Source organism: Triplophysa rosa, linkage group LG11 (genome assembly GCF_024868665.1).
Source record: "Triplophysa rosa linkage group LG11, Trosa_1v2, whole genome shotgun sequence".
In the NCBI taxonomy this organism is placed as follows: domain Eukaryota; kingdom Metazoa; phylum Chordata; class Actinopteri; order Cypriniformes; family Nemacheilidae; genus Triplophysa; species Triplophysa rosa.
In genome coordinates, this window is record NC_079900.1 from 17,360,001 (window position 1) to 17,386,706 (window position 26,706).

At 39.3% G+C, this 26,706-nt stretch overlaps 1 protein-coding gene across 2 annotated transcripts in view; it reads right to left on the reverse strand.

The window, feature by feature from the left end:
* Window positions 1-33: 33 nt before the first annotated feature.
* The window catches only part of elfn1a (extracellular leucine-rich repeat and fibronectin type III domain containing 1a), an 88,572-nt gene continuing 61,899 nt past the window's right edge, over window positions 34-26,706 (reverse strand). For both annotated transcript variants that reach the window (XM_057345146.1, XM_057345147.1), the window contains exon 3: window positions 34-2,960. In XM_057345146.1, coding sequence (XP_057201129.1) covers window positions 192-2,567 — 2,376 coding nt within the window. In that variant the 5' untranslated portion in view covers window positions 2,568-2,960 and the 3' untranslated portion in view covers window positions 34-191. The remainder of the gene's footprint in view (window positions 2,961-26,706) is intronic.

Here is a 26,706-nt window from a genome sequence, read left to right on the forward strand (position 1 = left end):
ATATATATATATATATATATTTATATTTGCAATATATTCTCCTCTTGTTGCTTTAAGTAGCATCTTTTGGTACACAAACCTTTTTCACTAAATTGTAATTTTTTATCCACATTTCACTAGATTATTAGGATTCATTTCTGTCCTGTTCTTTGTAGTCCATCAAAAGTGAAAAGACACAGACAAAAACCGAATTAAGATTTTTGTTGAGCTGACACTCCCTTCCAGTAATCTAGAATGTCATGCAGGTCTTCATCCTTAGCAAACTGCACTTTCTTCCTCAGGGCGTGGCCTGCGGCCATATACTCCTCATCTTTGTGGCGCTTGCGATGGAGTTTAAAGCGCTCCCAGATGCTGTGCGACGGTTTGCAATAGTACTCAGGACTAGACGAGTAACTGAGATTGTGGTACTGGGGAGAAAGCTGTGAGTAAGCCAAGTCTCTGGGCCGAGGCCTTGTCAGGGGCTCCAAGATGGAGGTTTTCCGGCTGTCTGGTCCTTCCAGCTCTTCGATTTGGTGGGAATCAGGGTAGGAATGTCGATGCTCGCTATACTGGCGAATCTTCTCTGCTTCTGCCCTTAGTATTGCAGCTGCGGGTGTGATAGTCAGAATGGTCTCCCCAGTGGGTGAAGTTTTCTCGATGTACTTAGACTCTGAGCGATAAGGCCTTGGGCTCCGAATGGGACCACCGGTGGCTGTACTCGGGCGCTTTGGAGAGGCATCTGATATGTGATGTCTTTGTAAAGAGTGGTGGTAGCTGTCCTTGTAGACAGGTGAAAGGAATCCAGACTTGCTTTGAGGCTGCTCTGAAATAAGGACCAACTGAGGTTCTGCTGTTGACACCGCACCAGATTTCACCCCTTGGAAGGACGTGGACTCAGATTTTAGAGCATCTATACAATTGTTAATGATCTGGTTGACCTTGTCCACCTCCTTTGCAATTGTTGAGATCTCTGCAACAGAGCCTTGGCTGTTGCTAGGCATTGACATCTCGCATTCCCTTCGATCTGGATGCTCCCCTGTCCTCACTTCCATGTAATTCCCTTTGGCCATTTTTGGCGTGTTAGTTATATCTTGCAATTTGTATTGCTCCATGTCGCTGCCTGAGGGTAGATAGGGCATTCGGGTCATGCTCTCCCCAGCCATCATTTGCTTTTGGGACATCCTGGAAATTGTCCCACCTTCCAGTTCCCCACCGTATTTAAGCTCAATGATGTTTTTCTTCAAACTGCCTGCCTTTTTGTGCTTTTCGTCTTGCTGTCTCTTTTTCCGTAAGCAATAATAGACAATGCCTAAAACGATTACCATACTGAACAGACATCCTAAGATAGTCATTATGTAGTGAGTGGCTGTTGCATTGCTAACTACTCTCTCTTTTCCATTTCTAGGCCCTGTGGATAGAGTCAAACAGGTGTGATTAAAACGCAAGGAGTTTCTTATGGAAGCCACACAGTAGGTGTAGTCGGTGTGGGGTTTCAGGTTTCTCAGTTCAATATCTTCCTTTTGCCGTTTGAGATTTTGTATATCAGTGAAGAAGCTGTTGTTGTACAGTACAAGGATGTACATTTTCTTGTAGGGGTAAGGAATCTGAACAGTGATTACTGCATTTGTGTGAGTCACCTGCTTAAGTTTCATGATTGGTTTCACATCTAAGTCTATGTAAGTGGGACTGATGCTGATTTCCTCAGGCTCGGTCCCAGATGGACAGTCTTCCAGCCCACACGGTGTTGAGTCTGGAGGGAAAGTAGTGGTCTCAGGAGGCACAGGGATGTATGTAGTCACATAGTCTTCCGTGCACACAGTGGACAGCATATGCAGAGCATTACGATACGTTGGATTGTTTGGGTTCTGGCTTAGGAGACTGTAGCCAGAGACTGCGACAGGTGAATCGCACACCATCCGTTCACTCGTTCTGTTGGGAAAGACTGAGAGCCACTTGACGAACCCCAAGAGCTCACAGGAACAATGGAAAGGATTGGTGTAGAGCTCACAGGTGGTCAGCTTAGTCAAGCTAGTGAATGTTGACCCATCTAGCACCTGGATGCGATTCATGGAAAGGTCAATGTTTTCTATATTTGGGCACTCCCAAAAGGCATTGGGTGTCACAGTCTCAATCAGGTTGGCCTGGAGGTAGAGGTACTGCAGCTTGCCCAAACCCCTGAGAATCCCTTCTGTTAAATTCCGCAGTTTATTAAAGCCCAACTGGAGAACCTGTAGATTGAACTGGGCTGAAAAAGCCCCATCTTCAATATAATTAATCTCATTCTTTGTCAGATTCAGATATGTTAGGTTGGTAAAGCGGCTAAGGGCAGAGTAGTGGATGCTTTTGATCTTGTTCTCATTCAAACGAAGGTCCACTATGGTGCTGTTGATGTGCTGAGGGATAGCTTCATAAGGTGGCTGGTTTTGGCTGCAAATAGCCAACCATACAAATCCCTTTTCTCCTTCTATAAGCCAGCAATCCCCCCTTACTCCAGCTATGTGAGTCAGATAGATTAATGCCACAGACCAGAAGAAGGCACTCTTCAACATGCCTCCATAAAAAGCTCCTGAAGCCCTCCTGGAAGCCATGAGCAATACCAGCTTGGGGTACCACTTGAGTTTTAATAGGCTGGATGGAACCTCACAGTATTCTGGCAGGGTAAAAAACCCTATCCCTTGATTCAGCCAAGGGACGGAAAAGTCCAGTGTCTGGTCGAGATAATTATTTCACATGAGTTGAGGGTTTTTGTACTGAAATGTCAAGCCTTTTATTAAAGATCATAGCTTATGCATTTACAGGTTGGGTCTCCAATGGAGAGATTTTCACTATAGTGGAGTGGTAGTGCTGGGTCTTAGTGTTTCACCAAGTCAAAATGGCCTGTGCTTATTTCCCGAGAGTACAGCATTGTTGATGGCTTTCATCCTCTTGTCTCGTCTTCTCATCCACCATTTTAGTCTCATTTATGGGCCCAGAGGTGCACCCTAGATAAGAGAAAAGAAGAAGAAAGCAATAGCTGATGATCACAAAGTCTTTACATTTGAAAAGCAATATTCAATATGAAGTTTATACTCATCATATGGCAAACATTACGAAAACCCTGTTATATATCATCCCTTTATAGTTTATTGCTCAAATATCTCACCAATACAGTATATCAATCCTGTTAAAATGTAGAGAATAAGCTGACATCAATATATTTTGGACACAATTTAAACAGCTCCCTGCTGTTCCTGTGACATATTGCTATTATCGAAAACCATTGGCCAATTACCAACTGACAGCCAAAAGAAAACAAAAGTGTCCATGTTCTCCCACCATTAACTCTGAGACTGTCAAAGTGAAAAGGGTCAATACTCAGGAGCTAAAGCAGATCAATTACACTTTGTCCTTTAAAATGTTCACGTGAAAAACTTTTGAGACCACTTTCTTAAGCACCAAATAGCATAGTTAGGAAGAATTTAGCAGTGCTCAATTTGGGAAGAATTTTTTCCCTCTGGACACTTCATTTCACACTGAAAGTTAATTAAAGTTCGAAAGTAGTTTTTGCGTAAAGGGACACTCCACTGTAAAATGAAAATTCTGTCATGAGTTACTCACCCTGAAGTCGTACGATAACCCTAGGACCTCTTCTCTATAGACAGCAACGTAACTGATATTCAAAGCGCAGATTTGTGTTCTGAAGATGAACGTAGGTCCCAGAGTTATCGTACAACTTCAGGGTGAGTAATTCCTGACAGAATTTTCCTTTTATGGCGGAGTATCCTTCAAAAAACAGACCAAAAGCCCAACAGAAGACAATGTAAATTGTCAAATATTTGCTTTCTATGTGAACTAGGGTGAAATTATAAGAAGTATGAGAGGAATTCTGTACTTTACAAGATGCTTTAACTCTGAAGTTTTTTGTAAGCTTATTCCCATTACTCATTTATGTTTAGCTCTGAAGAGAAAAGGAAATCACATGGGAATGGTCTCTTTCTCTGAAACACACTACCCTCACAAAGAGCAGGTAAGCCCCCCAGGGCAGCAGATACAAGGGGAAAAGCATGCTTCAGTTTACATTTATCCCTGACAGGCTTTGAATCCACATTGAGACAGCTATAAGCAATGTTGGTTGTATCACACATAATTTTGTGAGTTAAGAGAGGATGGAAACTGGTGTGAAAGCAAAGTTTTTTTTTCCACTGCACATCTTCCCCTAACAATAGATATAATAGGATTTTTTTCAGTGTGTGTGTGCGCTTCCAATAACCTGAGTGCTATGAATGATCCTGATGTAGCTTTACTGCCAGAGGAAAGGACCGATATATTGCCCTGTAACTAAAGCCCCTTTTGTCCTCTTTTAGCATCACAGCAATGTCAAGTAATGCATGTTACCAACATTATCCAACTAATATGAATACAACTATGCCATAATACAGAACATCCAGGGACTGCATGTAAGAAAAGAACATAAAAACGCCAGCACAAAATGAAAGCCATTCATTACAGTGTTGTGTCTCCACAAAGCTGGTGAAAGCTCCTGAAAGTCTCTTCGCTAGATGGAGGAATTACAAGCAAAGACTGGCACAATATTGAATTCTTACAGTGATTTCCATAGCGGTAAAAACTCATTTTAATTGTATCTGCTTGACCCCCTGTAAGCCATGTCAGGACATAACAGCTCTGTGAAAGCCCCAATAACTGAAAGAAGGAGAGTATGTTTTGCCATTACTGTGAGGCTGATTTGCATTTCACTCAAGCCATACACAAGTGAATTATGCAAGGAGGTCATGCTTTCATTGAAGAGGAAAGAAACATTTCCCATGTGCATACATGTTCATGGTTCATAAAGCTCTCTGTGGTAGGCAGTGGATCAAGGCTTGGCTTTTACTGGGTTATGCCTGGGTTCCTCCCAAGCGATGTGTTAGGTCTAGGCGTAAGATCGTGCTCTGGTGTAAATCATAAATGACGTGTCAGGAAAGCTTCTGATTAAATATGTCTTAATTAGCATCACTCACTGGAAGTGTGTATGGGGGGTTTCATAAGAGGGGCTGCAAATTTATGTTTGATGTCATCATACCTTTTTGTGGATACAATAATTATGTGTTGTTTTATGTAATGTACTATAAAAAAGTCAGCTTCAATAAAAAAAGAAGCTAGCTGAATGTTTCACACACAAAAAAATATTTTGAAGAATGTTAGTAGCCAAAACAACATTGGCCCCATTGACTTCCATTGTATGGACACAAAAGAATAAGTCATATATAAGTTTTGAATGATATGAGGATGAACAAATTACTTCTTTTTGTTGAACTATTCATTTTTTTCTATCGAGGCCAAAATCATTATGATTGTGGCTAATGGCATGAACAAAGACATTGCATGCTTTTTGTTCATACAGTAGTTGCTGTGTTGAGACACCACTGTTTCCGCTTTGAGACTTGATTCTTTCTCTTTGTACGTTCATGAAATTACATTAACATTGCAATGATTTATTATTGATACATATTGCCTGTTTCATCAAACTGGGAAAGAGAACTGTCATAATCTGCATGCATAAATTCTGAACTGGCGCAGCAGGGTGCTAGCAATGGCAAGATCAGAAGTTTGATGCATAGGCTGGACCCTAAATGCTCTAAAAGTTGCGCTGGATAAAAGTGTGTGTTAATGTATTCATGAAAATGTGTACTTTAATGTATGTTTTCTCAAAACACTAACCACTAAACTGCACTGAAATAAGAATTTGACTTGCGTGTGGTTATAAATCACTATTATAAACACTGTAGGTATGAATGAGGAGTCCAACACAGCTAGCCCGCAATTCCATTAGATTGCCGATTTTTACAATGTCAGCTGTTTAAGGCAAAGTCAGGCTGTAAAATACCACAATAACAGAAGTTTGAACAGTAGGGAAAATGAGGTAATTGCAAATGTCCTTAAAATATAAGACCTCCCCCAGAGAGCTTCTAATATTTGCCGAGACTCAGCATATCTGCTCAAAAGCAAGCTCAAAAACATTAGCGTGATCCAAAGTTCCACACAACCTCCTGCCCACGGGCCGTATTTTCGCCAAGATTGTTTAGAAAGCGACAGGACAGGTATGCGACAGGCTGATAGACAGCTTCTCTGTGTAGCACTGCCTTTTGAATGGTATAATCCTAAAGCCTGTGCTGGTATCCTGCTGTCCAGAGTGGCAGCCGCTGACACAAGAGCGTCACAGAGGTGTCACAGATGCAAGAATCTCAGCAGGTGGATGTGTTCTTTATTGGACAAGAAGACCTGAAGGACAGCTTGGTAAAGGAAGCTACAGCATCAATCCATCAACCAATCAGATCCATCAATAGCATTTAAAGGTCAGAGGTCATATTCTTGGTCAGCTGACCTTTCACTGTATGGTCTGTCTTTTCTCAGACAGCAGAGGTCATGTCTATTATAATGAAAGTTAAAGTCAGATGTTAAAAAGATTAGCACCAACAAAACACACATCCTCTGATTTCCTTAAAGCAAAGGAATTATCCCACCATATTTTACACAAAAAAGTAAAATCCTTAATAATTTACTGTAAAGGTGATTAGTATGCTTAAATAATACTATGGTAACACCCCATTATTTCATGGTATTTTTCTTATTGAAAGTTTCTTACTTTTAACAAACTAATATTCAACAACATTGTTATTGCAAGAGTTTAACATCTTAGTTATCATTGAAAGACATGCAGCATTCACACTTGGTTTATTCCGAAAGGTTTTATAACTTCATGAATTTATCATGAATAATTAACGAGAGCTAGTTATAGTAATGTAAATAAATCTCTTTCAAATTACCATACACATTCAACCCTATTCTCCATTCATTTGCTCATTACAGGACTAGTTTAACCAAAATTCACTACACAAGTCGTTCTTTAATCTGCAGAACACAAAAGGAGAATTTTTTTATCACAACAACAGTAAACAGTTACCACAGCTGTCAACCACAAACGGAAAAAAAACAACTGCAGATGAAATATACAGTATAGCTTGAATAGTAAGTCGCTTTTGTTGATTTTGATCGCTAGCCAACTTGTAGTGAAATCTTGACTTCTGAGTCAAAGAGTAGCCGCTGTTTCTGCGTGTTTTGTCTGGGTCTGAATGAGCCCTTAGGGAGAGATTTTATGGAATTGTTATTCAGCCTCGTCTGTTTGGCATTCACTGTGAATTGCGAACAATTCGCATCAAAATTCACTATACTGAACTCAAACACTAAGCCAAGCAGTACCGTCTCCCCTCCCACATGTTTCTGCCTTCTCATCAGTCTATTCTGCATTTTAATCCACACATATTAATGACCTCTCTCTGCATATGCCATTAGTGGCTGCTGGCAGGCGTGGATACAGAAATTGACTTTGTTTTCAGGGCGCCTGAGGAGGAGCACACACAGCCATGTGTTAGGAGCTGCTTGGCAAGAGCTATTGGATGGATGTGAAATTGGTTGGAGCGCAAAACCTGCGTGGATGTGACCAGAGCCCTTCACATCAGTAATGGTGCTATGCAGTGACAAGGCCATAGTTTGGGTTGGACCGGCTTTTGAAGTAGCTCCCTCTAGATAAAACAGGACGATATACTGATAGATACTGAAAACAGGATGAATAAAGCAAATGTGTTAGGACTGAAATTCACATATGGTGTTTAAGTCAAAATTATAGTGACACTAAAAAGAAGAAATGGAGACTGAGCATGCGGATTTGGCATTGTGATAAATAATAACAGAATTTTCATTCCATTGAACTAAACTCAAGCAGTTTTCTATTCTTTTAATATTGCGTGTAGTTTTCATGCATTACATTTTTACTTTATATTTTTGTCTATAGATCTAATATCATAATATTTACTAATTCTTTTTGCTTTCAAAATTCAAGTGTTTTTTACAGTTTAAATGGACATGTATAAGGGATAGTTCACCCAAAAATGAAAAATTCTGTCATCATTTACTCACTCTCTTGTCATTGCAAACCTGCATGACTTTCTTCCGCAGAACACAAAGAAGATATTTTGATAAGAAAGTTGATAACCAAACAGCACCGGCGCTCATTCACTTCTATTGTATGGATACAAAACCAATGCAAGTGAAAGGGTGCCGGTTAGCAACCTTCTTCAAAATATCTTCTTTTGTGTTCAGCGGAAAAAAGAAAGTCACAGGTTTGACAAAAGGGTGAGCAAATGATGACAGAATTTTTATTTTTTGGTCAACTATTACTTTAAGTCTCTCAATCCAGTGGGACTAATTACCACAAAAGTGTGACGGTGTAAAAGTGCATTACCATTTTCATCAAACTCTTCATCATCATCTCTCACCCTCACATCCTGGTCATCCTCTTCCTCATCATCATTATTTTAATCATTAGTTCTAGTTTGAGATATTTGTAGTTTGAGACACTCTGGAACACCAGGAGGGTTTTAAAGTAATGAAGTTCCTCATCGGCTTAGTCTCCAGCTGAGCATGAAAAGAGAAAGCTCCTTCTTTAAAAACGTTACCTACCAAACTCAAACGTCCATGAAATGAATATGAGAAGTCCATCAGTGAAAAAAGCCCGTTAGAGTGATTGATGGCTTTAAGAAAAGTAATTTTTAAGAGAAATAAAAAGCGGACACCTCTCCAAAGTCCACTCTCCTCAGTCTGTGACCTTGAAAGCAAACAAAATGTCAAAGGCCAGCAGCATGCATAACCTCACCCAGGATTTCTCTCAGCAGGATGTGGAGGTGGAACCCCCTTTAGTTAAACCAATAGACTCAACTCATTAATATTACTTAGACAGTTTATCTAACTTCAGTTAGAGACACACTGGTTTAACCACAAAGCTGGTATAAATCAGATTAGCCACTTGCATTGTTAAACTTAAAACAGAGCTCTGGTTACAGTGTCCATGGATAAGACATCATTTATATTCAAACGTCGTTTCTCAAGCTGTTGCCTCAAGCTCCTTAAAAACATACTGCATCTCTCGCAACTATTCATAAAATGGTTCCCATTAACAACATGGACATGCTATTCAGGTAAACAGTACTACTCCTTGAAATGAGCTTTAGAAACGAATCCTAATAGTGTCTACAGGGAACCCTCTTAGCTCTCATCTCAACACTGTCCGTTTCTCATTAACCTGAGTTTCTATGGTCCAGCAGAGGCTATGTGTGTTGTAGGGTCTTCAAACTCACTGCTGCTCCCTGGTCTGGGTGACATTTTGGTGATGGCTTGTCTATTGTTCTCTGTGGACGACCTAATGAGACAGTGGTAGATAAACTCAAAAGGCTTCAGCACACATTAAGCGTTTATGAGGTGTTCATTAGTTCTGGCCATTTAGGGCCGTGAGCTTTCATTTGTAGCAGTTCCTCCCATAGGAAAGAAAAGTCAAACGAGACCCTGTGAAATCTCATTTGTTTCTCTTAGACAGCAGTGAGATTTACTGAAGATCAAATGGAGAGTTTTGATTAGGTCTTCTCGGATTCTTCTTCTGAGAAAACAGCAATATTCCAGCAGCTAGGCTGCCAGAAAAAAAAACGTAAAATAACATTTACATATAATAAAATGTAGATGTTTGTCATGTTATTTAGTATATTATAAATACATATTATAAATAATACAGTATTTATACCTGATGTAAATTTGCAGTCTATTTCTGTGATTTGACAATTTTACCACATTTTAAAATAAGTGAAAATTCTAATCTGTGCAATCTCTTGTGTAGCTCCTCAAGTGTTTTACAAGGGATCTCAACAATTTCTAACACTCTGCACACTCTTAGTAGGCTATACAAAAATACAAAAGCTAGTATCGATTTTGTAACTTTAAACTAGAACCGCAAGGTCGACAATTGTCTCAAGTGTTTGCATTCTCATTTGTCTTAAAGCGACAGTTTGCTTAAAAAATAAAAATTCTATCACCCTTCTGTGCAACACAAAAGAAGATTGAGAAATGTTTCAGTGGTTTTGTGTCCATTGAAGTCAGTGGGGTTCAAACTTGTTTGGTTACCAACGTTTTCCAAAATATTTTCTTTTGTGGTTTGCAGAATCATACAGTTACAGAAGTCATACAGTTCTGAAATGTCATGATGGTGGGTCAATTATGAAAGAATTTTAATTTGTGGGCGAACTATCCCTTTAAGGAAAACTTTTGAGGGAAAGGTTGATACTGAAGTAGCACAAAAGTAAGAACTTATTTACAGTATGTCTTCTGAGCTTCTCATGAGCAATACAGTTTTTCTTGACCTGTGATATTTGCCAGCATGTGGCTTGGCTCTGGAATACTAACAACTGGCACTGAAATAATCATAACAACATCTATACATATAAGGATCTGAGTTTCAGATATATGGTGTTAGAGTGTGGTATTTGTTGTGTAGCTCGGTGAGCTACACAACTTTTAGTGGCCGGAAATCCTGTTACACCAAAGGGAGTAGAATTCGTCTGTGCTCCTACGTCGAGCCCTTGGGGTTCTACACTCTGTGATGAGAACATCAGTCTAAACAAAGTGGTGCTTGTTGGTCCTCCACGTATATACAGTACACTGCAACGATCTCACCACCCAAGACTTATCAGATTACACATCACAACCTCCCTGTTGTTGCCTCGATCTGCCCCTGTCAGCCCCTTTCTCTGCCCCTCAATTACCTAAGTACCCCTGTCCTCATTGTCATTTTCCTCACCCACCTTTCTTTCCGCCTCCTCACTTTTCTCCTTCTTCAACATTCTGGAGGTGTCTGTGTTCCTCTGAGGCTGTCTCTCTATGATGTTATCCGGCTGCTTATTTGAAGTAATTTCCAATTCATACGTGTGTCACAGGAAAACATAAAAGAGAAGGGGCTCGGAAGTGCCGAAACAATTCAGTCGTAATGAAACCGGCTCTCGTGGGAAAGGAGGACATTCGGTACATCGAACCCTTGAATTACTGTCGAGTGAGAGAGAATTAGAAGCAGGCGGGAGGCGTGCTTCATTTGTATCAGATGGTATTAGCGTTGCACGTTAATTACGGGAGAAGAACCGGCTGAAATTGAGTGTCAATGGTCCTGACCCTACCAGACCCTCACTGTGTGTGGGGAGTTGGACTTTCATGACAGGAGAGACGCAATTCCAAGTCCGGCTTTTAAGTTTGGCCCCCAAAGTCGCTGTCAAGAACGCAGACAACCTTGGGGCCCTGCACACTAATTATCTTTATCTAGCATTACCTTGCTGATAATTGAAAGGCGTTGTGCCGAATCAGGGGCTTTGGATTCATTTGTTTGCGGGACAAAGCCTTTTATTTCCTCATGTCCATTGGCATCGCCTGAGAATGTAAACTGAAGGGCAACGGATGACTTCGTCCCTATGGTCTGCTTAAAAGTGACCTTGTGATATCGGTGTAAACGCATGCGGTTCACAAGGGACACAAGGGTTCAGTCCCAATTGCTTACCAACTAGAGGATGTGAATATTTAAATGCTGTATTTTACAATACTTTTCAGATATCACATGTAAAAACTGTGTTATACAAAAAGCTTACATAAACATAAATATTTGCGCCCTAAAAAGTGCACTCACTGCCACCTCGTATTAGCACAGTTTTTCGATACTATACCAACCATATCAACGATCATCACCCTTTTCTCGCTTTCATCTCGTCCAATAAAAACTTATGCCAGGGGGTCTTTTATGAAATTTAAAATGTTATATTGTTCTGCTATACGAGTATCTAAAACACATATAGAGACCTTTTCTGATCCCTCAAATGTTTATATTAGTACAACAATTAGTTGCAGTCCTTGAATCTGATCGGACAAAAGATGCTGAACTAGTATCAGCATTACTGTTCATATTACTCAACCATAGACAATGGTACACCTTTATTTCTAGGTTGACTCCACCAAGAAGGGTAAAATCATGACCAACCAGATCAACAGTAGTTCCACTAGGTGGCAGTAGTTTAGGCTGGGACTACAAGAAATGACACACTTTACTTTTAAACGCCACATTCTGCCAACCTTGAAGGGCTCCTTTCAGCGAAGGTAATTAAGCTTACAGTAGTACAGTGTGACAGTAGTCAGGTTGTAAACAGACAGCCAGATGGGGGTCCAAGGTGGCACTGAACACCCCTGAAATCCAATTGGCCACCCTGGGTGCCACCCTGGGTGCCACCCAAAATTTTGATTGGCTACTTATGTTGATTGACATCTGATTTCACCTCTCGTTGAACAAAGCTTTTATTTTGATGCTCCGCGGCAGTGCACGTGACGTCTCCGCAAACGAAAGTCAAGCAAGTAATAGCAGCGTTTACCGCTATCTTTACTCTGTTTATAAAGGAAAAAAGTGGTTGTGTGATGGATTGTACAGTGCGAAATCTGAGATTTGTTTTTAAGATAGAAAAGAAGCATATGGATCTCTGCAATTTGCTAAACAAATGGAATATTAAAACGTACACGCTTGAGCCATTTCAAGTCAGACTCAGACAGGCAAGTTTTTTTGTTGAACCATACCATTATAGTGTTATCTACCTACTTTCTAACGTAACACCTTTATGTTGCGTAAATGTAAAGTTTCCCAGCATTTTCTAACCTTTGATGAATATCTTGGGAGAGATTTATTTGATCATTCTAAGCAGGTGCACTTCATACAAACTTTAGAAATGCACATGAAGGAAGCATCGTATTTTAAAGTTTCACTCTAGCCTTGGGTTTAGGATTCCTAAACATTTTCATTGTGTAAGTTAATGTTAGGCTCTAATAGATAGTATCGGTTCCCAACATACATTGTTTACATCAGGGTTGAAAATAATAGGGGACAAACGGTCCCTGCATAATAAAGAACTAGCTATGACGGAGGGTGTAAATGAACGAATATGGATGACAGCGTCTTTTCTCTGCTACAGCTTTGAGCATTACAGCCAATCAAGTTCATCGTATGAAAATACTGGCCAATCCGAGGCGTTTAAATGATTCACCACTGAAGATGAGCTCTACTGAAATGCGCCACGCTCACAAAGTTTATCATTAACAACCGTGTACAGATACGCTGTAAGAAAGAGATTCATTATGTAAAGTTGTCAGACTAATGTATAACCCGAAGCTATTGAGTGTTTTAGTGATGTTGGATGTTCTGTGATTGTTTTCTATATATTTCCCGTTTGAATAACTGATTTTTGTGTTCCTTAAGAATCAAAACAGCAATAAAACAGTAATAAAATAATTAATAAACGCTTCTCATCTTGTTTTGTAGCGTGTAAAACACTTTAATGTATTCTAATATCTGAAAGTAATAATCAAGATGACAACATCAAGGGCAATAATCAGCATCAATGATTTTGTTTTAATCTTGCAGTCCTATGGAATGTGTATATGTTTTATATTTATGGTGATAGACAGAAGAGTAAGACCTGCAGTGTTTAATGCAATTTTCCAGACCATCAAGCCAGTGCTCGGTGCTGTGGCCTTTGTGTGGAGCAGCTTCAGGCAAGAGGATGGGAGCTGATTCCTTTCCCACTGCTGACTCAGCACATGGAAGCCCACAGCACACCATCAGCCAGCTCTGGTCCAAATAAGATGGAGAAAGGATGACACGCAGCTTAATAAGTTGACGTGGCCCTGTGCACCTGAAACGGCCTTGATAAGAACTTTTCAGTGAATTTAAGAACATTTTATGGTGCAGATGGGTTGTTTACTATTAGGAGAAATACAATTTTCTACATTCTCGGAAAAAAAGGTACACAAGCTATCACTGGGACGGTACCCTCTTAAAAGGTCCTAATATTAACCTTTTAGGTACAGATGTGAATACATTTGGTATCAATACCTGTATTTACATTTGATTTACCATATGCATTATTTAGGTGCAAATGTGTTTTTGAAAAGGTGCCAACCCAGTGAAAGCTTTTGTACCTTTTTTCTAAGAGTGCAGCTCATTTTAGTGATGGGAGTGTGAGTAAGTGACTGACGGACTAAATGAATTAAAATAATAACTTTATTATACATTATTTTGAGTATTTTGAATATGCTAAAAGAAAAGTAGGGCTATCAATGTTTACGTGTTAACGCATGCGATGATTTTTTTCAGATTAATGCGTTAAAAATATTAAACCCAATTAATGCAGCATCCGTTTGTTTTGTCATCCTTTGCCTTGCGTTACATTTTATAATCACGCTATTATCCATGTAAAGGCCTTTAAACCATTTAAGTGCGGTGTCTGGTGTATACAGTAACGGGCTAAAGGCTGCGTCAGTGAATCTCTGTCAGAATCTGTCAGACAACGCAACATATTAAGGTCCAAAAACACACAAGATTATGCCAGAAAGCCTGTTGTTTGTTCGTAAGCACAGACTTCAACGTGTAAAATAAAATCTTAAATGAATGCAAATAGATGGGAAAATGCGAAAGGTGCCAGTTCTGCGTAGAGTGGCAGCTTTTAAAGGGGCTGAATTCTTAAACCTGCTGCTGTGACTCCTGTCATTAATGTTAATCAAAGAACAAAAGAAAAGGGGAATTCAATGTGTTTTGTAGCTTTAATGAGAATTCTTCTGTATATTTTTTTAAGTGTTCATTCAATTTCTGTATATTTCCTACATATTAAACATGATAGCTCTCAATTATACTGTACTTCAATGTTGAACAGCTATAATTAATGTTAAAATAAAGAAAAAAATATGAATTTAATGTAATTGCCTTTCATTCATAAAATGATGCTGTTAAAGAAATCTGTTTCTACATTAATTTGGAGATTAAATGTGAAATTATTAGAATGTAAAAGTCTTTTAAAAAACATTAATGTTATGTGCGATTAATCGTGATTAATCACAGAAAGAAAATTGATTAATCAGATTAATTTTTTTAATCGATTGACAGCACTAGAGAAAATGTATTTATATTTATTTATGGCCATAAAAACAGTAATGTTTAGATCTCGGAATAAAGGTACAGGTTACCCAAAAATCATGAATCATGAATTACTCACTCTCTAGTTGTTCCAAAATTTGGACGAATGTCAGTAACCAAACAAGGAGAAATGACAATTTTAGTCAAAAGTGCCCCAGAATTGACTGCTGTCCTACATTCTTCAAAATATCTTCTTTTGTGTTCAACAGAACAAAATTAAAACAGTATTTAAAACAGTGTCTTTTAATTTCGGTTGATACTTCTCATGTGTTATGGAGGTTGAAGTCTTAACATAAAAATGAATGATTTGACCAAATTACCAAATCGCAGTAGCTAGGCCTGAAAGAACAGAAAAGTTAAAAAGTGCATTTCTTTTATTTGGAATATGAAGCAGCATGCATAGGAAAAGTTATTATGTGTTATTTTTTTCCTGTTGTGTCAGTTCAGTATTAGTTTAAGAAGTCATAGATGAATGTGCTTTACTCTGAATGAGGATGTACGGTGGTTGCCAAACCATTTGAAGTGCAGTAAATACAGGCAGTGTGTAAATGGTTTGTTAGAACACAACCTTTTACAGCCCTGTAGTACTGGACACAATTACTGAAAAACGTAAGGAACCCGCATAAGGAATCCCTCTTACGTAAACATGACACGGCAGAAAAGAAAGCAAAGGCATTGTTCTGCTGCCATGGAAACATATTTTAAAGCCTCAAAATCGCCACGTGAACTCAGAATGGGTTGTGGGCAGAGAATCTGGCTATTTGAACCCATGTATATTGTTAGCATGCTCTTAACCACGACAAATATTAACCTCAGATCAGCATCAGTACAAACGAAAGCAGCACCATACTGCTACTACATTAGCATCTGTTAAGTATACATATATGCATTTATGCATCCAAAGTGACTGCAAATAAAACCTTCAGGAAAAATTAATATAGAATATAAATTGATTGTATTTTCTTTATTAAGTGGTCCATTTTACTCTCTGCCAAGGTAATCCTGTATGATGTTTGTATGAGAGCTGTGTGCTCACTGTGGTGAGATGTCTTACAACCCCCGGCTGTCATGTCAAGGATAAACAGAGATGATAGTTTGAGAGCTCTGACGTGAGGAGATGAAGATGCATTAACATAAGACCCCACAGGTTAACCGATTCATGGGTTTCATCTCAAATTCTGCAGTGCTTTCATTTTCCTATAAAACATTGAAAACCAGTCTACATGATTCCTTCTGCCATTTTCTGCCGCCTGGCTTCCAACAGGAAAAAAGACAGTATAGTGGATTTGAAACACTAGCCAAAGAGGAGAACGCAATCAGTCTTGTACATTGTTTCATTTGACTTTACTGTGTTCCATTTCCTTCCTGGTGAAAAGATACAGTAAAGGCAGCTAAACAAGAGCTTGAAAATGGCAGCACCTTCAACACAATGTATGATCTATTTCACTTTAATTCAAGAGATAAGCGAAAAGACCATTTCCCCGAGCAGAGGAAATATGAATAGCAAATGACGGCGGTGAGCGGAGGAATGATGCGAAGACGTTGGGGAGGGGGGATGTTGGATGGCGAAATGGAATCAATCACGCAGAGAATTCGGAGGCAGTGAGGACATTGGGCCTGTCAGAATATTCCAGCTCCTGCGTGTGTGATCTATCCGCAGCGACGTAGCGACTGCGGAGCGGAGACCGGAATGGGAAATTGGATGGAGGTGGATAGAAACATTGAAAGCTGTCCTGCCAGATGGCTGTTTTGGAAAATAAGGTTGTTTTTTTCTCCTCCCGTTTTGAGATGAAATCATTTGACATGGCATATTCCTGAGGGCAGTGACTGAAGAGGAAGTGAAATGGTACCCGGAACAATAGAACAGGGATGAGAATGTAGCCAAAGAAGAGCATCGTTTGTTAAGCAAAGTCCCTCGCCGGCCATATTGGTAAAGGCCATTTTTCGGTCATGCACTTGAGCTGTATAAACTGTAGGTCGAGGTAACATTCCAGTAATATTTCAGATTAAGAATGAAAAGCAACATCATCATAAAGTCTGCTTCTTTTTTTTTTTAAAATAGCACAACTATAGCTGGGCAATTCCAGCGTTATGGACGTGACATTTTGCGTTATGGACGTGACATATTCATAGATCTCTGCTCAGAGAATGAATTTGTTATGTAATATTGAACCATCTGTTTATATTTTACTGAACCCTTGTTGATAGAGTCTAAACATAAAAAAATGTCAGTCTATGAAAAAAATGTATATTTAAAAAAGGGAAATAAACATGCGTTATGGATGTGACAAAAAAGGACGCGGTTTTTGGGAGACGATAAACTTTGTAGGATTTCTATAAAATAAAATGCACAATCCTGAAGCAATAATACCCAATGAATGGAGAAGGGATGCCTCTTTATAGAACATAAAATAGTTACTTTATATTCATTTTCATGTGTCCATTTATGAGGAATATGTAGCGTTATGGATGTGACAATCCTGAAAATGGCACTTACCTGACTATGAAAAATCATGCACTAAAAATAAAACAAATGCTTTACAAATTTGAAGAGAGATCTCACATGGGTATTTGAACCACCAAATGTTAAAATCTGTGCTGTTACCATAGTAAAAACCGCTGGTAAAAAGTTTTTGTGGTAAGGTTGACATTTTCACGGAATTGCCCAGCTGTAATATTTAAAGGGACAGTTCACCCAAAAATAAAAATTCTGTCATCCTTTACTCACCCTCAAGTTGTTCTAAATCTTTATAAATTCCTTTGTTCTGATGAACACAGCGAAAGATATTTGGAAGAATGCTTGTAACCAAACAGTTCTTATAATAATAATAGGAAAAATGACAATGGTAGTCAATGGTGCCCCAGAACTGTTTGCTTTTCCTACATCCTTCAAAATATCTTCTTTTGTGTTCAACAGAACAAAAAAATGTATAAAGCAAATTTTCCTATATTAGTCAGTGGTGGCTAAGAACTGTTTGTTTACAAGCATTCTTTCAAATGAAGAGTTTATTTTCAAAAAGAGATGACTTCAATAAATCATGTTTTTTATTAAGTTTTATTGTGTTAGTTAGCTGTATTTTTTTAGTTATCATGGCTTAAATCAAAACAAACCAACTGCAGTTTGATTGATATTAATTGGAATGCTCAATAAAAAAACTGGATATATCATTTTAAAAACAGAGTTATCTCTTTTTGGAAATAAACTCTTCAAATATATTTCTCTGTGTTCATCAGAACAAAGAAATTGATACAGATTTGGAACAACTTGAGGGTGATGATAAATGACGACAGAATTGTTATTTTTGGGTCATTTACAATTTCTTCCAAATGGACTCGTCACTTTATAATGCATGTTATACAGTATAAAGGCTTATAAAGATCTGTCTATGATTTTAGTGTCATAAGAGTTGTGAGGCAGATGTCAGAGGAAGTTATTGCTCCCGAGCAAAATAAGAAGGAGAACCAGGCGGTTGCTAACACATTTTGATAACGGCTGTTCGAGAAACTTTCAAATTAGCATTTTTATTGCTGTTGCTTATTGATGTTTTTAAAATCAGATAAGGCGTGAGGAAAAAATGTCTTCAAAGCCAGGAGAAGCATGATGAATACAAAATGTTCCACGCTCATGCTATTCATTAAGTTTGAAATGTTTTTTGAAATGTGCTGGCCACTGTCTTCCATCTGTGGGAAATCATCTTTCAGGCCCTGGTAATTTCCATCAGTGGGCCCCTGACAGGGCACCTTGGCCAGCCCGCCCTCTCCTCACATCCACCGCCCAGCAGCCAACCCCAGGTTCCATCTTCCTGCAGAGGTGTCAGTCAGCCAAACCCCCTCACAGACCGCAGCTGTTCCACTGTCTCTGTGCTTCCCCGGGAGACTTCGTTCGCCATTCCTGCCCAGCTGAGCTCGCACCATTACCTCCACAGGCACTTCTTATGCTCACATAAGTAAGGCATGAGTCTCGATCGCACGCGCATTCTCGCATTACCAGACACCTAATGAGAGAGGCACAGCGATTGGAGGCACTGCTTGAAATGCTGCTTCCTAGCGCTCGCAAAACATCACATAGCAACCACAAAGACACCACAAGATTCTGTGATATAAGAGGGTTGATTTAATTGCTATTTCTATCTCGCGTATCGGTATAAATAATGAAACATCTTTAAAATCAGTAAAATTGTGTGAGATAAAAAAATGGCCTTTTCCCTTAATTGTTTTACGAATCTCAATATGGTAGAAAAAATATTGAAATATCCGAAATATTAATTTAGGATATTTTATTATCTAAAAACAGCTTTTAATATTGAACAAAATTTTGCTTTTCAAGTAAATACAGGTATCTGTTTTGAGGACATTGAAATATTTTGAAATGAATTTTCTCAATGAACACAGTTGACAGTTTTAGGGCCCTATTGTACACCCGGCGTAACGCGGCGCAAGGCGCAGCGCAAGTGTTTTTGCTAGTTTCCGCCCGACGCAGTTCTCATTTTCCTGTCCTGCGCCACGTTGTTTAAATAGCAAATGCATTTGCGCTGGTGCGTTGCTATTTTGAGGAACTGAAAATAGACTGCGCCATAGACCAACTCAAACCGTAATATACTGATGATGAATTCATTAGCAGTCAAATTGTTTTTTTTCCCCATGATCAATCTCAACACAAATATCTGGAGACCTGGGTAACAGACAACCAGTATAGTGTCTGTATGAACATGGTAAACGGAATAATAACAAACACAAATGTTCCAACAATATGTATACCAAAACTCTCTAATACTTCTCAAATGTAGATCTTCTGTAGATTTAGTAGTTGATCTAAATATTTGTCTCATTATATGAAACTGGAATAGTCTGAAATAACCATCCCAGAGTCTTCAGTGACTTTTGAAGTGCCTGCTTCACACACCCAGCATTGCTAAGGATGAGTTTATGGCACGATAATGTGGCAGGCCACGATAATGTGTTTTTGATAAATCCACGAGAGACAAGCTGTGATGAAGTGCCAAGCAAGATGAAAGAGCAAGCCTTTAATGCCACTAGATGGCACTTTGCACACTTCACACAAAGCATGCTATTCTCACACCTCTCTATCTCATGTCATCACTGAGATTACTATAGGCATTACACAGCTATTACTACTGCATCTCATGTCTGAAAGAACATACTCAGCACCCCAGCTGCCCAAATGCACTCCGTTCTCTAATCCACATCTATGGAACGTCGACTGTGAGACCATTTGGCTAAAAACCTGCACTGCCATTCCAGACCCTTTCAAGAGATCATAAAAGCTTGCTGCATGAATAAATGATAGTTCGGAGGAGAGGGTTTCTTCAGTTTGATGTGGATGCTGAGAGCTGGTTCAATTTACTGTATAAAACAATTCCTGTGTTCACCTGCCCTACTGGTCTTAATGAAAATGAAAAAAAAAATGGTATGTGAATTTATCTTTGAAGAAGGGGCTCGATCCCGGGGCTTTTAGTTTCAGAGAATCCTAAAATGGGGTGCGGTTGGGAAGCAGTTGGGTGTATTGCATGGTGATTGACAGGACAGTATGATCAGGTCTCTATTTAGAAATGTATAAAAATACATTTTTGTTTATCATTTTCTCACCCTCATGTCTTTCCAAAACTGTATGATTTTCTTTCATCTGCACAACACAAAATAAGATATTTTGTCCAGTCCAGTTGGATTGCATAGTTTTAAACCACAGGTTAAGTGCAACCTTGTTGTTGTACAGTATGTGTGCCAAAGTTACATTGCCCTTTGAGGATTACAAGAGATTATGGTGTGGATGGTTTAAATCTGTCTACTTTGCCTCTTACTGTTTGTACTCAGTTCAATACAGCAATACTGCCTGTGAGTGTGTAGGTGTCATCGACAATGAATGCATTTGGCAGATTCTTTTATCCAAGCCAATTTAAAGTGCATTCCATGAATACATCCTATCAGTTTGTGTGATCTTAGCATCTTATTCCTGGGGTTGGAACCCCTGCCCCTTTAAAACTGGACTACTGCAATGCACTACTGGCTGGACTTCCAGCTTGCACAATCAAACCTCTACAGATGATCCAGAATGCGGCAGCAAGAGTGGTCTTCAATGAACCGAAGAGAGCGCACGTCACTCCTCTCTTCACTAAGTTACATTGGCTCCCTATAGTCACCCGAATCAAATTCAAGACTCTGCTCCTGGCCTACAAGACCACCACTGATTTGGCACCCCCTTACCTTCACTCTCTAATGCAGATTTATATACCCGCCAGATCCCTATGCTCTGCAAACGAACGACGTCTTGTGGTGCCATCCCAAAAAGGTAAAAAATCTCTCTCACGTACCTTCTCGGGATCGGTTTCACACTTGTGGAATGATCTGCCCGCTGCTACAAGATCAGCAGATTCTGTGGCCATCTTTAAGAACCGTCTGAAAACACATCTCTTCTGTCAACACCTGACTGATCAGTTCTGACTTCTATTTCTTTTCTACTCTCTCAAAAAAAAACTTAGCTCTGTATACTGTAGTGGGCTATATGAGACCAGTTTTCTTTTATTGCACTTATGCTTTTTGTTGTCCTTATGTTGTTCCAATTGCTTCCATTGTTTCCCTCATCTGTAAGTGGCTTTGGATAAAAGCGTCTGCTAAATGACTAAATGTAAGTATAAAACAATTCCTGATCAGCTGAGCCACAGGAACAATACTATGCAAGTTCATGTAAAGTTTATCCCACAACAACGTCAGTCAAACAGCTTTGTGCGTAAATAGCAACACAAAGCAATGGCAGATGGTCACGTATCTCTGTTCTGAGGTTAGAGGCATCAGTCTATAAGCGCAACAAAGGTTTAAACATAAGACAAGGTGTTCTCCCGAGCCTCAAATCAACCCATTGTCCCAAGACTACAGTGTATATCAGCATACTAAAAATTTGCATCTATTGACTGGATAAAAGGTGAGGTCTAAGCAGATTTTTTTTCACTCATTAAACCAGCATCTTAATATAGCGTGTATTTTTTTCACACCTTAATATGCAGATACAGGTTTATTTGCACATTTTTGATTGACAGGTGTGTAATGTAAGCTTTTGTGGAGCTCTGTGCAGGTCATGCTGAGAGGACAGAGATGAGAGATCGTGTGCCTTTCAGCATCAGCGGTGAGAAAAGTCACACGCACTGTAATGAACATGTGACAGCTGCATCTCACCCTCCACTCCACAGATTTCATCATCATTATTACCTTTCTCAGCCCGAGTGAGCCTCGATTAACAAGCAAGCTGTAATTACTCTCATTATTTATAGTGCAGCAGAAGCAGACGTTTGACTCTTTTACATACAGTATGCTTGCAGATGTACTGTACGGGGCTATAAAATATCCAAATGATTTCACAGTGCTCTTCTATTATATGTTATCATGAGCATGGAGCCCAGACCACAAGGCCGTCTGCTCAGTCATGTCATGCCTCCAGCCCTTCCTCCGGTACACATTTGAACCATTTGGAAGGCTGTTGCTGGGGAACAGACCCACGTGAGAGCTTTGGGCTCCACAATAGATGACTTCCCGTTCTGTGCAAAGTGTGTTATTAATTCCTGAACGCAATGCAATGGGAGAGTTGCTTTGTGGTCAACTTGAAATGACATGCATTTTAGCAAAGGCTCTTACTACAGTAATCCATTCAAATAAGTCTAAGGATCAAGTCATTAGACCTCCAGTCTCAGATCGCCAAATGGTCCATGTTGCCATAAGAACCACCCACTGTGTTTAAATGGGAAGAAACCATCTTACTGACATGTAACCAGTCACAGTTCTTTTTTTTTTGTTTACATGTTGGACAATAACAATAATTGTGAATTCCCGTCTGTTTACAGATTTACTAAAGAGAGCAAATTAGCGTGAAAGTGCAATTTCAAAAAGCGCTGATGGGAGTAGGAATTTCTGAGGGGGATTTACTGACAAGGAGCACATTAAGAAACACAGGTGCAATATCACATTTCCATAATGACTAACACAGTTTACCAAAATCAGTGCAAATAGCATTTACGGTAAAAGACATGCTTTTTTGACCGTTACATAATCACGCAAACACCAGTAAACTGTGCAAATGTTTTAAAATTTGCAAATTTAAATACTCTCCTCCCATCATTTTTTTGTTTGAAAGAGAAATGCCTACAAATGCATATATGCAATAAACAATCCTGGCAGTAGTTTTCTTAAAGATCCAGTGAATACAATTTTAGCGGCAGATTGTGGTGAGGTTGTGAATTGCAACCAACGGCTCACTCCACCCCTTCCCCCTCATTTTCAAAGCACTACGGTGGCTGACCCAAAACTAGGATGTCGTCATGTTTTCGCTTGCCAAAGGAGATAATTTACAGTATGTACGAAATGCTTGCAGTTGCAAAATGCAGTTTGTCCGTTTAGGGCTACTGTAGAAACAACATGGAGAATTCCATGTAAGGGGACCCGCGGTGTATGTAGATAGAAATCTTTATACACCTCTGAACACATAGTTATGTATATTATATTGCATTTCTGTCAATAGATCCTCCAAAAAATTACACATTGGACTTTTAACACCAAAAGTGGTGTTTGCACTAGCCCAAGCTGTGACTAAATCTGGCCTTAAATATAATAAGTACAGACCTCACAGAAGTGTTTCGGAGAACAAAGTGAAATGTGCAGTCCTGCTCATGAATATCATGCTCATAAGTGCGTCCAGCAAAACTCTAAATATCTTTCAATTGTGTGGTGCCACTAACTTGGCAAACTTTGTCAAGTCCAAGAATTACTTAATTCTCAAAGGCATGTGTTGTAACAGGCAGTGTGCACTTCCATCCCAAAGTTGCATATAGTAAGCCAACATTAGAGCTTACCAAATCAACTAAAGTACTTTCCAGTTTTATGTGCAAGATGTATCAGACGATCAGCTAAAACACTGTGGGCGGTTCGTGGGTGTGCAATCTGAGGCTCAGACTGTTAGACATCCAACAATAAAACTAACTCTATGAGCTAATCTGACAGCTTCACCATGGCTGTATTTCCCATATGACAATGAAAACATATATATTGTAGTGACATGTATGTATCCACACTACTATTGTGCCCATATGTAGCAGCAGATATTAGCAGCACTCGAAGACATTTGGCATCAGAAGCAGGAGAGATTGTGGATTCTCCCTTAAGGTGAAGAGAAAATCTACCAGCAACGTTATTTATAATGCATGAACTATTTATCTCATCAGACTGGTTTATCAGACACTTCCCATCAGAGGGGTTCATTGGAAGAGTCGTTTCTAATGGGCTCTCTGCTGTGCGGAAGGTTGGGAATTGCATGTGTGCTGATAAGCTATCACGTCCGCCGTCAGTTTTGGATGTGCAATTGGCTTGTATTAATCCTCTCCGCTTTTAGCATTGCAGCTAGTTTTCTAAATGTAAGTCATTAGAGATGAACAATCGCTTTACGCTGATGCAGCACGTTGCAGCTCTTTTTCATGCCCCCATATAGATGAAATGATTGTACGGTGGAGCTAATGGCCATGGCTGTGGGAGGGATGTGTCTCTCCTCAGCTGGAAATAAAAATGATGACATTTAGGAAATGCGACCGACTGATTCGCTGAGAAGAGAAACATTAGCGGCGCAGCAGAAATATATTTACCTATTTCGGAAGAGACGTTAGGCTTCGGGGGTTTTAAAAACGTCACACGACGAGCCGGCGCTGATGGACTTTTCGTTTTCATGTAGTTCCACACCAAAAACACAGTTTGGTGTGTAGAAAGTGGAACGACGCAGAACATTCTGGAGTTTCTGCTTTTCTATGAGGAGGCACATGATGTGAGATTGCAGGGTGAGACGAGGGCTCAAAGGCAAAAGGAAAGAATGTTGATGAATAGTGAGATTGGGAATTACTCAGGGAGAAAACGGTGATGGGAGAAAACTTTAAAGGATACATCTATTAAGGCATTAAGAAAACAGAGGCTGTGCATTGCAGTGATTTTAAAAACAGAAACAAAATGAAAAATGCAGTTACATCTATTAATCACCATAATTCGAAAAAAAAAAACTGTATATCCCTCAATGTAACATAGTTCATTAGCCTAACTGTAGGCGGTATATGGTTACCAAGCAACGTAGCAACTTGACACATTAATGGATTTTTGTTCAACTACAGGCACTTTTATGTCCCAGGGGTTGTTATTCTTATTAGATTTTTAAATTTTCATTTTTATAAGGTCGTGAAAACTTTTTTGAATGCATTTTGTCAGTGTTCTTCAAGTTTGTAAATTGTAAATCTACTCACAAACTTGTCGGTGTAAACATGCTCGAGATCAAATATGAGATATGTCATGTGTGGAAAACCAAAGAAAAACGAAGTATCACTCCTAAATAGTCTAGCTGTAATTTGGTCAAATTATGCAAAAAGTGTGAAAGTATTATTTAAGTATCAATGTAGGATGAAAAAAATTGCTATAAAGTTAGCAATTGTTCTGTTTCTGTTGCATAATTTTTGTGTTTTTTGTGAACAACTATATACATAATTTTTTAAAAACCTAAAGATCGCTTCAGGAGACATAAACAATGCCGTTCCAGAGGAACTTCCTGCTTCAGTTTTTCAAAACTGCACAAACGTTTGAACAAAATACAACTAACAGACCATGTTAAACGAATATCTTTAGTATTTAATTATGTAAGATTTACACAAATAAAATTTGAAACTGAAAGTGGCGCTGCACCAGTGTTTACATATTGCAAAGAGATCTTTACATAACATTACATTTTTACACAGTTCCAGAAGTGTATTAACATCTGAGGTTCCTTGTTTTTTAAAGCTGTTTGTTAAACATGGCCACACAATACCTATACCACAACAGCCTTCTGGTAGCTCAACTGGTATATATGGCACTAGCAATACCAAGGTCATGGATTTTAATCACATAGGCTACTCATAAAAGTATGGCTTGAATGCACTCTAATTTACCTTCGATTGCCTTTTTTTCCTTGCATCAGCCAAATGGGAAAAAATTTAAATTTTGGTCATAATCATTATCCCCTATACATACAGAATGTCATGAAATATTGTTTCTTTAGGTACTAGAATTGAATGATTTTAAAAAACATACATTTTGAAAATTCTTGAAATTAATTAAAAGTTCTAGGATTCAACACACAAGCCGAATATCCGCCTTAGAAATCCAAAGAGTGGGTCTCAAATGCTTCGCATTATACAGGGAAAACTGTCATTCAAATCAAGCTGTCTGGCTTAACAATGATAACATCACTGAAATCTCTCTCCCATCAGACTGTCTAGTCAGTTGGGTTCTTGAGTAACCCGCAAAGACTCGCTCAAACAAGCTGTCGATAGCAAAGCTGATGGCAGTAGAGTTTAAAATCTGTTCGCTGGTAAAATTCTCCCCCACCATGTGGTTTGAGATGCTTGTATGCTGGGCTACATACAGAATATAAAGAATATCATCAATAAATTGCCTATGACTGGGATTCAAAGCTTGCAATCCGGTATAATATTGCCCTTTCTGTCGGTCTCTCGACGTTGTGTCGAACCGACAGATGGGGTTCGTCCCTGAGAACCAATCGCTTCCAACTACTTAGAAAAGGCCAATGAAAATTGACGAATGTAATTTGCATGCCGGACTCCGGGTATAAAAGGCAGACGGCGTGCTTCATTCATTCACCTTTTGTTCTTCGGAGCCTTCGCTTATGAAGATCAACTTTCGCTACTACTTAGCAACTCCAGATTGCCGGTTCTACGACGTGGTGCAGCGGACGGTCCCTTCCTGCAGCTACTACGGCCCTGCCGCCCGCTACGGCGAGCAGCGAGGGTGATACGAGGATTACTGTGAGCGCTAATCCGTCAGCCACCGGCTCGTGGACCGTTCGCACC